This window comes from Mycetomoellerius zeteki, unplaced genomic scaffold (assembly GCF_001594055.1).
Source record: "Mycetomoellerius zeteki isolate Tzet28-1 unplaced genomic scaffold, Tzet1.0 scaffold61, whole genome shotgun sequence".
NCBI classification, from domain to species: domain Eukaryota; kingdom Metazoa; phylum Arthropoda; class Insecta; order Hymenoptera; family Formicidae; genus Mycetomoellerius; species Mycetomoellerius zeteki.
In genome coordinates, this window is record NW_017257621.1 from 810,721 (window position 1) to 823,432 (window position 12,712).

At 31.7% G+C, this 12,712-nt stretch overlaps 1 protein-coding gene and 1 long non-coding RNA gene across 2 annotated transcripts; one reads left to right on the forward strand and one right to left on the reverse strand.

Annotated features, from left to right (window-relative positions):
• The first annotated feature begins 627 nt into the window (after positions 1 to 627).
• Positions 628 to 1,850, forward strand: LOC108728342 (uncharacterized). Its single transcript, XR_001936886.1, has 3 exons — positions 628 to 733; positions 800 to 917; positions 1,199 to 1,850. It is a non-coding gene; the product is annotated as an uncharacterized lncRNA (long non-coding RNA).
• A 464-nt stretch (positions 1,851 to 2,314) lies between these two features.
• Positions 2,315 to 8,811, reverse strand: LOC108728308 (uncharacterized). The gene is made up of 14 exons (XM_018456797.1): positions 8,725 to 8,811; positions 6,891 to 7,033; positions 6,603 to 6,776; positions 6,043 to 6,345; positions 5,834 to 5,957; positions 5,565 to 5,728; positions 4,727 to 4,948; positions 4,545 to 4,650; positions 4,226 to 4,483; positions 3,894 to 4,059; positions 3,495 to 3,701; positions 3,246 to 3,388; positions 2,452 to 2,790; positions 2,315 to 2,332 (listed from the first exon to the last, which is right to left on the reverse strand). The coding sequence occupies exons 1-14, from the start codon at positions 8,809 to 8,811 to the stop codon at positions 2,315 to 2,317; spliced, it is 2,454 nt and encodes an 817-aa protein (XP_018312299.1).
• Between the last annotated feature and the right edge of the window lie 3,901 nt (positions 8,812 to 12,712).

A 12,712-nucleotide genomic window follows, 5' to 3' on the forward strand; every position in this document is an offset into this window, starting at 1 on the left:
CCTATTGCGCTGCTAAGAATATATAAAGATTTCATTCTATCAGCGCATGTTTTCAAGTTTTTTTTTTAATAAAGAAACGTTTCTCTAAAAAGGAAAGAGATCTTAAGTTGATTATTTTTATGAAGATATTTTGTATCCTCTTTTTAAAAAAATGGAATATTATTGTCTTCAACTTTAGAATAAAATTAAATTTATGAATTTTAATAAATATAAGATCTTGTTTTTTGACGTCAGCGTTGAGTTTCAACATAGCTGAGAATAGTAAGCATTAAATGCGTCATTCGAGAAAAATTATAAAATTCTAATTATGCAGTTGCAGCGATGTGAAAGATTGTGTCAAATTTTAACAAAGAAATAGTAAATAAAATGATCTATTTCAAACGCAGTGTGCAAAAAAGATGAAAAACTCCTAACATTAATTTATATTTATTGATTTCAAGAATGTAAACGCCTTAATGAAATATTCTCACAAATAAATGGTTCCGAAAAGTAAAGTAAAGAGATCCTCACGATCTGTTGGGTCCGAAAATTTCTTATTTTACACCAAGAAACTCAGTAAAGAGAACAAACCGAGCGCCATCCCTAGCTATTGATCGATCGTCGACTTCATTCAACATGGCACCAGGGTGATATTCGCGCTCAGTCCGAGTCTCGACGTCTCCAAAAAAGATCAGAATTCCTCGCAAAGACCTTTACATTTCTCGAGTATTCATGCAAAAAGACCATCAAGAATGTAAGTTAGCCATATAGTTAATCGGATTTTTTCTTATCGAATAATATATGTTGAATGTTGACGTAGGTTATGAGAAACACTCTCACTCGAGGTGACAGCTTTATGATGCTGAAGAAAGCAGCGTTGACACTAATCCGACTTAATGCTCCTATTTTTTAAGTTACTAATTAGGAAATATCTCAAGGTTCGTATTTACACATGAATCTGTTAATTATCTTATTATTTAATTTAATTAAGAACCATGAAGCACGAAGTTTATTTTGTAATAAAGTAATCAGCGCGCGTTACAATTTATTTAAATATTTATGAAACGGAATATTTGAAAACAATTTATTTTTTGTATTATTGTTGAATTTCTTACCATTTACAAATTTATAATAATTGAGATAATTCAGTTAATAATTTGTAATTGTAGTTACGATGATTGGTAAATATATTGCCGTAGAATATATTGCTTCTTCTCAGACAATTCCTGCAAGCTTGCGAGGAGAGCTGTTTTTGTAAAATGCAGGAGCGACGGCGTTACCAAAACACGATGCAACTGGAAACACTCGTTCTGCAACTTATTCTGTTGCAAGGAGATCCATTTATTCGATCAGGTGCTGTATATACGGAATACCAATTCCGTTAATTGCGTCCGTAGACTGTGTCGCTCTATATACCTGGTACTACTCGATATACTATTTCATTCGCGGACAGTATGTTGACGAATGACAAACATGTTTCGGTCGAAAGAGAGTGAGATCGACGTGAGATTAAATGCTTTCAAGAATTACTTCATGCAGCCGAAATAGTTAACCGTGGAAATAAGAGGAGTACTCTTTGAATTAAGAGGAGTTATTCTCGAGAAGAGGCGCAAGGAGAACAAACTTTTAATCGCGAAATAAACGATTAATGACTTGAGCAAGTTATTCTCTTTGGATTGATCTTCTTGCGGCAAAGAACATGCGCTATAGCGATAATAATTTATTGTTTTAAGCTGCTTACTTAGACTTTGCTACCTCGGAAGGGTTAAACTGATGATGGTATGATGGCTGCACAATATGAATAATAGAATATGTATAGAAACATAAGAATGGAAATGAAGATGCATATTATAAAAATAAGTTGAAAAATGCACGCAGTTTCATAGAGATAAAAAAAGTATAAACCGAGAAATTAAAAATTCAAAAAGAATCTTTTTCTGTTTTCGTATACACGTATTATTTATGACGTTATTACCGCAATATATAATGACACTGTATAAAAAATTGTTATTTTATTGAAAGAAAATATTTTTTGAATTATATAAAATTAATTTTTATATTCTATAATGTACATGTTACTCGAATAATGCAATTTTAATATGTAGCGGACGAAAAAGAATACTATTTTAATATTGTACGTATTTTATTATACACAACTTTGTTCTCTCAAAATATAAAACACAAAGTTACCAAACTTTTTGAAATTAATTGATATCTATTTAACAAAAAACTTGATATTCCACATATAAATCCAGTTTTACAACTTTTTCTTCTTAAACATACGAATCACATATATTGTGATATAATATGATATGATCTACAAAGCTTTTATTTTTTACTCGAACTGTAATAACTAAAACAAAAGTATAAAAATCTAATAAAATATTAGAGACAACGATATTGTAATTAATTAAGATATTAATCTTACAGATTATATAATTTATTTTAGAATGAGCCAAAAATAATGCTTACCGCTTTTTGTAAATTTGTATAGGCATCTTCCATTTTCTCATTTTTAAGGACTATTAAATATTCTTTAAGCTTATCTAAAGTTTCATCAAAGGGTGTCTTAAACAGCGCTTCAGGGTTCCATGGTACATAATACTCATCATATTTTTTGTGATAATGAAGCCAAGGAATGATGAATTCGTTGAAGTGATACGATGGACGTTGTATATTAACGTCCTTGATGAGACTGTAAGTACTCATTATGGTGCTAAGATAAGGCATTAGTTCAGTTGCTTTAATATTACAAAAATGTAATAGAATAATTAAATTTCGATATACCATATCTTGCGATATCGGATCTACCTGTAAAAAGGTAATAATTAGATATGTCAACTGATTATTATCTTATATATTAGATTGTTATCTAATTACTTTAATATTCCTAATTATTAAAACAAACAACGAATAAATCTTTTGATACAACAAGAAAGATACTTTCACGCTTTTTCAGTCTTACAGTTTTAAATGTAACTGACCTCTGCATGAATAAGATGAAGAATTTCATAAATTTCAATCAATATATAATCGTTTTCAGTTACGATATTTTGCAAAATGACGGCTGAGCCGTCATCATTTGATGTTAAAAGTTCGCACATGAATTGCATCTCATTCACTATATAGCACGGTAATTTTTTTGCATACAACAACATTTGATACAAATGTTCTACTTTAATCGTTAATGACTTTTTGCACTGAAAAACAAACTTATTTTAAAATATATAACAATTTCATTAAAATTTTTACATGTGCAACTATACCTTTAGTGATGATTTCTTTTGACAATGAATAATAAACGTAAGTAGTTTTATACTAGCAGTGGATAATTGTGATCTTTCTTTCGAAAATCCATGGACGTATAACCATTTCAATAGCCGAAAATTCATCATATACGTTTTAAGTACTGTAATTGAAACATTCTATGTTTAAAATATATTTCGATAGAAACGTATGCACATATATAATTTTATCTAAGTAATTATTTATTTTTACAAATATTCGTATTTTACCTTTAAATGAGTTGCGTATCATAGCGACATCTAACAAGATATACGCTTGCATTAAAATTAAAGTCATGAATTTTATATTAGTACAGTCCGTATTTTTGTTAAGTATAATATCGACTATATTATCGGCGTTACGTATTATGAAAGGTAATGGTATCATGGATGGTCGGATAATATTAGCTAACTCCAGAGCTGTTTCTATATGCGTGACTGCAAATGCAAATGTTGACAAAATTCACAATATTAATTTCATTAGAAAAAATCATAATATTAATTTTACGTATAAATATAATAAGTATAAACAATATCTATTTTAAAAAATTTAATGATATAACTGAGAGACTATAATATTTATAGTAATGTGATATTTCTTAAAAGGTTTATTGAATTATTTTGACAAACCAGTATCTGGTTGATACGATGAAAAAATATCAGGTAATGTTTGCCACACGGTATTCGCGAGATTGTCTATGCGCTGTTTATCGTTTTTGATGATTTGCATTAAATGACGAAGTCCTTTCAAAGCAATATTGACAAAATTTTTAGAAAAATTGCCATGTATCACACCCTATTTGCAAGCAAATAAAGCTTTTTTAATCAAGCCGTCAAATGTTATAACTTATTAAAATATTTAAAATTATCTTAAAAATGTTCAGAAAGAAATATTTATATAATTTCATATTTTCTCTTTTCTTTTCTTTTTTCTGACATATAAAAATAGATATTCTGCTTACCAACAGATATTCAGTAACTTTGTCATAATTGAATGATAACGGCTTGATATCCCCATCAGACTCTATCAGCCACAAATTTAAAACCTGATGTAGTAAGGTTTGTGAAATGTTCGGACATGTAAGACAGTAATGTAAAAGATCGACATGATGAGTATAAAATTCACTGATTTCTGAACGTTGCAAGATGTTCATCATTTGAACAACTGCGTTTTCATAATGATATACTAAATTAGGACGCGGATGAGATAGAGACGTTACCTGCGAAATCGAACGCAATCAGTGCATAGCGCAAACAAGTACGAGATAAATATATACTTACAGCAAATAGCAACCATAAAGGTTTTAAAATCAAAACTGAGATAGGCGTAGATTTTGGCAGTAGCATGATCCTAGTAATTAAGGATTCCAAAAATATCACGTCGTTTCTGAGGAGAGATATAGAAATTGTATAAGTATTTGAAACAAATGACAATACAGAAAAGTATAGTTTTTTTTTCATACTCTCTTGTGCCAAGATAATGATAATATAGCAGAATTATCAGGACCGATCCGTTTTTTTTGCACGCTATTGCATTGTTCCATTTTATTGAATCTTTTGGTAATTCAACGAGACCTTGATTCAACATATTCGCAAACTTCGTCGTTTCTATGGGAAATGCTGTTTTACCGAGAATACTCAAAATTCGTGATAGTAATATGCAGGTACTTCTTCGTAAATTCTCTCTGCAATGTGAAACCTTGCTTCGTGGTTTGTATATGATATTGTTGAGTGATTTAGATATATCTTTGAAGTTAGAGATTCAAACTTCAGCAATAATATGTAATACACAGAATTTGTTCTGCAATATTGCAGACCTTGTATAAAAACTATTTATATTAAAGATTTTCAGAGCACTAAGAATAGCATATAAATGCGAATGGATCTCTTTACTTATTTTTAGATACAAAATTCTAAAAAATAATATTTAAAAAAATAACGTAAAAAAAAATTACAATCGAAAGCATAAAAATTCTCTATCTCTAAAGAGATGATGAAAGAATTCTTAGCAATTTTAATGTATCCGAAAATGAAATTAAAAATGAACAGATTGTCGTTAATATACAAAAGTTTGAAAAGTATTTAGGAAAAGATGTCTGAAGTATTTAGATCTTTTTAATATATATATATATATTTGCGAGTTTATTTTTATTTCTGTTAGTCGCATATATTTATTAAAAAAATAATTATATATATTTAATTATAAAATATTGAATATAACGTAATTGCGTTTGTCAATTTACAATTGCCACTTATAATTCTATCGATTTATACAGCATTAGAAACGGAAACGCAACTTACGGAAACTGCACAGTTAAATATAACAAGCGCTTCAGGTATCCATTGGCAGTCAAATGATTCGACAAATTGTCTTTATTGCAATTTTTTAGCTGATACAAATTGTTCAGACAAAAGACAAGACTTTTATAAAATCCGATCAAGTCTAGAGAAGACAAGCCTTTGTCCTATTAAAAAAAGCAATAATGTTTATGACGCATTCCATTTATTTATATGCGGCGTATTATTTTCTCAGTAGATTTATATTATATTATATTTCCTAACGAACGTACTTTAACGTATGGTATAATTATATCCATCATCATATGGTACACCGAAATTTCCAAATTGTCCTTCTTTTCGTAAATCTTAAGTTCGGTCTGATTCTTTTCTCTCGAATCTTGCATGAGGCAGAATCTGCGGACATGGAAACATTTTATTAGTAACAAAAATAGTTTTGATATATTGACGCCGAAGAAAAATAAATTGACGAATATCCCACCGAGCACTGCTAGCGCAGGTACTGCATAATGAATCAATGGCGAATGAAATCGTGTCATTATCATCGTCGCATTTGACAATCTTTGTCATTGACTTTAATATATCGTGACAAACGTCGATGATCATTTCCGCATCGGTATTTTTATCGGAGGCTGTTTGTTTCTGCAGGACGACATTGAACATCGTGACAGCCGTAAATTTCAGCTTGTTCTTTTTCAATTCTACGATATCCAGATTCTTCACGAAAAGTACAATTTGCTGCAGAATGCAGTCCGTGTCGAAGCTTACATTTAATTTTAGCGATCTAGAAATCATTAAATGCTTCAATTTTACTACGTGTGAGTAACAATTATAGTTACTTCAGCAAAGCTTTTAATAATTTAAATAAAGCTTTTAATAATTAAAGTCATTGATATGTCAATGAAAATAACTTACAAATATAATCAATTATGTAATATATAAATATATAAAATTAATTATATATTATAATAATTAATATAAATATATTATTTGTGTGATTGCGTTACATCTTTACAGTAAATGATGATGAGAAAAGTATACCTAACAAGTATGTCGGACATGCCCCCTACAAGTTTCTCGAACAGCGTTGAGTCTTTGAGTGATTTATTTACGCAGTAACTAAGTCTTAGCATTGTCTGTATAGTAATTATGGCCGCTTGATTTTCATAGAACTCTTTGTGAGCGCTTACAATCTCGAAGATTTCGAGAATAACACTGCGAACAAAATCGGCACCTTTCAATCATGAAGAATCACACCGAGATGTGAGAAAATTCGAATTCGATAAACATGTATGTAAATATCTTTTTTGTAAGAAAGGAATTACGTACTTGATGAAATTTTCATCCGATGTCTGCACGACCTCACATATTGTAGACATCACGTCGAATTTGACAAGTTTTCCCACAACAATGCCTCTTTCAAATTCTTCCGTCTCTTTCAGAAAATCCAATAGCTTCTCCGAGATCCAGTTCTAATTTTGGCAGACAAGGATCGAAGAGAAAATGAAATTATAATTGTAGAACTATATATATTAATAAACGAATCGATGTTTCGAACGTAGATTAGGCCGATCTCATTTTCACTCCTTTCTGCTCTATTTCCGATCGATCGTCCTCGATTCGTGCGTTACGCGTTTGTGTTACAGGTGATGAATACGCCTGTAATTTCGCTGAGTTCATATCAAATGCATGCTTTCCGAGTCGTAATGATCGCTCTTCACGCTCGTTCGCGAATTAATGAAACATAATTTGATGCAGGATCCATTTTCATGTATTTGTGGCGATTAAAGCCTCAGCGAAATTATATCTCAATTACGAAGAAAGTTATACTTAATCAGTTATATCTCATTAAGAAGAAAAGTAACAGTAAAAATCGAGGAATGTTGCCGAGTATTGCCTATAATTTCCTATTAAAATTAAAGGTAATTTTCCAAGAAAAAAATATATATCTTATTATCTGTATAAAATGTGTAGTATTTTTTCTTTGATATTAGATTTTATTGATACAAAAATTTGTTGTCTCTCTGTAGACACATAGAAATGCGACATATACTTAGAAATGATTAAAAATAACTCAAATTGGATATAATTTGACATTATGAATTAATAACAGTCAACATTCGAACGCTACTGTTCGCGCTCGTGAATTTATTCTGTCTTAATAGAAAACATGTGAGCACATGATATAAGAATACAAGGTGTTTCGCTCCCGAGATGAACAATGGATGATCAATTAGAAAATTAGCCCAAAATATTATGAGCCAATATAATAGGCCGGTATTCATAGTCAGTTCTTATGTTCAAGATCGTCTTAAGTTCTGTCTTGAGGTGTCACGAACCAATCAGAGGGCCACATTAGCGTCTTAAGACATTACTTAAGACGATCTTGAAATACGAATCGATTATGAATACTAGCCATAGAGCCGTTATTAGAAATTTATCAATAAAAAATTTGCCTCAAAATTATATTGCGCGAAAACGCAAAATTACGTATTAAATCACGCGAAAACGCAAAAATATTTGCACCTTGCACTCATATACTTACCGTTGAATGGCAAGGTGTATGAGTACAAGGGGCAAGTCAGTAGCACCGGCACGGAGTTGACCTCCAGAGGAAGTTCATTATCCTGACGGTGCTAAGGGCGTCAACGATCGATATTGCCAACCTCCGCATCAGCCACCATGGTGTTACACTGCAGCTTCAGCGTCTGGTCTTCTAGACGAAGCTGTAGTGTAACACTTATGATGACAATCCCGAGCCGGAAATAAGACCATGGCAACATCACTGTGCTGCACACCGGCAGGACTCTGATAGTCCAGCCCACGTGTAACGATGACCGGTCGATTTTCCAGTGCGCAAGGGCGAGACCCTGGATGTCTGATATCAACTACTTTCCACGCGTATCCATCGAGAAAGGTACTATATTAGAGTAGGTGTTTAATAATTAGACATCGGATTTTCTGTAATTGTATATTTTTTTTAGAAAACAGATTGAGAAGTAAAATCGGAGCAGAAATTTACCTTTTATTGAAAAGGCATTCCAAAAATACATATTTATTTGTGCATATTTTGTGTATAATTATATATTTTGTCAGCATAAAAAATCCGATGTCTAACAATAATTAATAACAATAGCAAATATATTGTAAGTTTCTCTTATACCTGCGCGTTTCCCGACATTAATCGTTTCTTCACGTACGGCAGAATAAAATTTATATCCTTTACACTCCAATCGAACAACAAATCCATCGCGCTGAACGAATTAATTTCCTGTGCATCAAAGAAACTGGGTACAACTAAGGAATGCGTCGCAATGCGGTACAACAAACAGAAGAATGTCGCAAGTTCGAACACTCAAATTTAGCAGCTAACTTCTCAACATTAGAAAAATAAATGGCGGCACGTGGTGGATTCGAATGATTGAATATGATTTTAATTGGAATTATTTTGAGAATATATCCCAATACAAAGTTAAATAGAAGAGAAAGTTTAATAGAATTGAGACACGTGTCTCTTTTTATTCGTATTTGAAGTTTTGAATATATTCTCTTAACCCGCAGAAATAACTGATCGGTATAATTATTTATAGGAGCACGGATCTTAGCTTGATACAATGCAAACGCAATGCAGATACATACATTCATACATGCACATGCCAAAGATGTTGTGTTTTTGTGAATGCGATGGCGCAATGAATTGCCGAAGAAAAGTAAAAGTAAAATATAATTTCATCAGTGAAGTATAGGTGTGAAAAAAGAAAATGTGTGTCTCTCTCATATAACGACGCTAATTTGGAGTTACTTTTTTTACACTGTAAAAAAATAAAATGTTAATTTTAACTTAAAGGCGTATAGTGGACTTTCTGAGACATGCACAAATGTTAAAATTAACACAAAAATGTTAATTGTAACATCTTTACATTGTCTAAGAAAGTTCATTATACGTCTTTAAATTAAAATTAACATTTTATTCTTTAGTGTAAGTAAAAAATATACATATGTTATTATACATATATATTTATATAAAATATATGACAAATGGCTTAAATATATTTTACGTAATTATTTATTTATGTATATAAAATGTATAAGAAACAATTTAACTTTATTAAGTTTGTAGCAAAATAAATATTGTATCTAAGGACTTTAGCTTTATAAAGGCAAAGTATGAGTTAAATCAATTGACTGTAATGGGATCAAAGGTTAAGATTAATAAGATTTTCAATGTTAATAGAAGACAAAACTAAAACGGCTTAATTTTTTCTGTCATATTTCGACATTTTTAATGTCGACGATGTTCTTTCAAATTATTATACTTACTGCACTATTTACATCTGTTACAAAGAGTATATTATTATTATTACTAAATTTTTTATAGTTTAAATACTAGGAAATATTTACCTATCCCAAATGTTATTGGGATTAAGTTCAATTAATTCTTCATGAAAATGAAGAATTAACTGAACTTAACAACATCTTATATTTTTCAAGTTGAAAAGCAAAAACGAAAAAATCTAAATTTATAGAATAAATTTGAATATTAAAAAAAATTTAATTGATTAAACGTTTTCTTAGATATTTATAATTATTGCTATTAAATGAAAATTAAGAAAAGATACGTTATAAGATACATAGTCAACAAAGTTTTGAATTAGTCATTCCAAACATCTGCGAAAAGCGTGTCACTTTGAAGTAAAAGCTGAACATCTAGCGTGTCGACGACCAATTGACGTCAACTCGCGCATCGAATATTCTCACACGTCGGCTTTTTGCCTTTCTCTCTTGACATCCGATTGTCAAAGCGATCAACAAAACTTTCAGTGTCAAGTTCGATTTCCGAAGCGCTCACTCGCTCGCTCGCTCTGTGCAAACTCTTCTTGTTAGCGCGTGGAATTTCACGCTTCACGAAAGAATCTAGCGAGCCCGAGTCGCTCCATTTCGCCCCGTGGAAGATACGCGGGTGACCGCAGATTTTCTTGTCTTTCCCAATATGTACTTCACGCACCAGATAGCTGTCGCCGGATGATTAATTTTCTCCCGTGATTTAGGCAAAAGTTATAGAACTTTCATAACTCCCGTTATTGTGAAATTAAGATGTTCCACAAATAACTCTTGGAGATTAGCGATACACCGCGAAAATGTAAAATCGCCTCGCTTTCGCGGCCTTCGTAAGTGAAATCATCTCGCACGACAATCAGGATCTAATACGTATTTAATGAGCTTGGATTACACGTGTAAGGCGCGAGATAATTACAATATTAATTAGTAAATGCCCATTCGAGCAAGGAGATGCCACGTGACGCAATTTATACATATAGTATCGTCGTTACTTTTCTTGTTTCAAAAACGTTTTCTAAGTGAGCCAAAGAAATTGCTTATCGTCGGCGGAAGTGGGTCACAAGCGTACGATAATACACAATTAATTAATCGAAAAAGAGCACGTATCAAATGACACGTGCGCTGTCAAAATTTCGAATCACACATTTATGAAACACATCGAGGTGTCGTCGCAGATCGATATTCGATCTCGAATGGATGAAATTGCATTCAGACGCAAATCGAGAAATAAAATTTATTCTAAAGCAATTCTCAAAGCGAGTTTTCCGCGTTCGCATTCGTCGCGATTGTTCTCTGGATTGCGACTCCAAAATAAAACTTTCTGCAAGTAAAATGAAAATATTGCGAAAATGTTGATTTTTAGCTGTTTTTATATAATATATGCCGAGAAACAGAATTATATTCCGAAACACGTTTTCCAATCATGAAACATGCTTTCAATCAGGAAGCATTAAAATATTTAAGAATAAATCTTTATTGCACAATTTGCATATACAGCTTACGATAAGCAAACACTTTTTAAAAAAAAATCTTACTGTAATAAAAAATATTTTTTTTATATTACTAAAATTGGAGTAGGACGAGTATTTTACTTTTTTTTAATATGCCATAATCGAGAGAGAGAGAGAGAGAGAGAGAGAGAGAGAGAGATTAATAAGATAATATTTAAGAAATGATAAAGCGAGTTTTCCACGTTCATCAATTATCCTCTTGATTATGGCTTCAATATAAAATTTCTGCAAGCGGAAAATGGAAATATTGTGGAAAATATAGATTTTCATTGTTTTTTAGTATTTATGTACTGAGAAATATAGGAATAATATTACGAAATATGTTTCCAATCACTTGCAATTTTACTTACCTTAATATACCGTTGTCGTTGATTAATAAGACAACACATAAAAGGTAAAAGTAACGTAAAGAGATTACTTATGCAACAATAACAAACATCATTTACTACAACGTTGCAATTAATGCTTTTAATAGATCTCCGTTTCTCCCTTCCCTCCCCCCCCCCCCCCCTAATCAGTTTCTTTCTTACTCTCAGTAGTGCCGCGCTACGATGATCATGACGTCGACTGTAATTATGATAACAATAATCAGGACAATAACCATGAGCCGTTGATTGTAAAATGGCAATCGGATCTTCTAATTTACTTATTTAAAATACGTGATACGAGAGCTACACGAGATTTTTTTTTATCATTCTCTCGTCTGTTTCACTTTTATTCGGATTCAATCCCGGTGGCTCATCCGTGTCCTCGAGCCATTTTACAATCGCCCCGCTCGTGTGCAATAACGCTATTAATAATTGTACAATAAATGCACATGTGAACAGAAACTGTAACTATGGAGGATATACAATATCGACGTAGTCGTATATCCACGTCGAATCGTTTTCGAAGTTGCGTCACGCTCCGCGTAATCGCGTGTCTGAATAATTCGAGGTAAATTCGATTTAAGAGATTCCTTTCTGGGTCTCGAAAAAATAAATGTTTTAGGAATTTTTTAAAGAAAACTATTTATACAAACGTTTTGAACTTTTTACATGTAAAAGATATATGTTTTATGAATATCTGTGAATTTTTGCGTCCTATTTGTTCTTCCCCTTCTTCGGCTAAGAAGTTTAAAACGTTTGAATCAAATAGTTTCCTTTACAAGAGATTCCTAAAAACACCTTATATTTTCGGCTAATAGAAAGCATTTTCCTAAGAGGTGAAAACTGCTTCCGAGGCAAACGACAGCGAAATTGGAGTTGCGGATGGAATTTCTTCGGTCGAACGACGCCATTGCAATCATTATCTTCTGCTAAT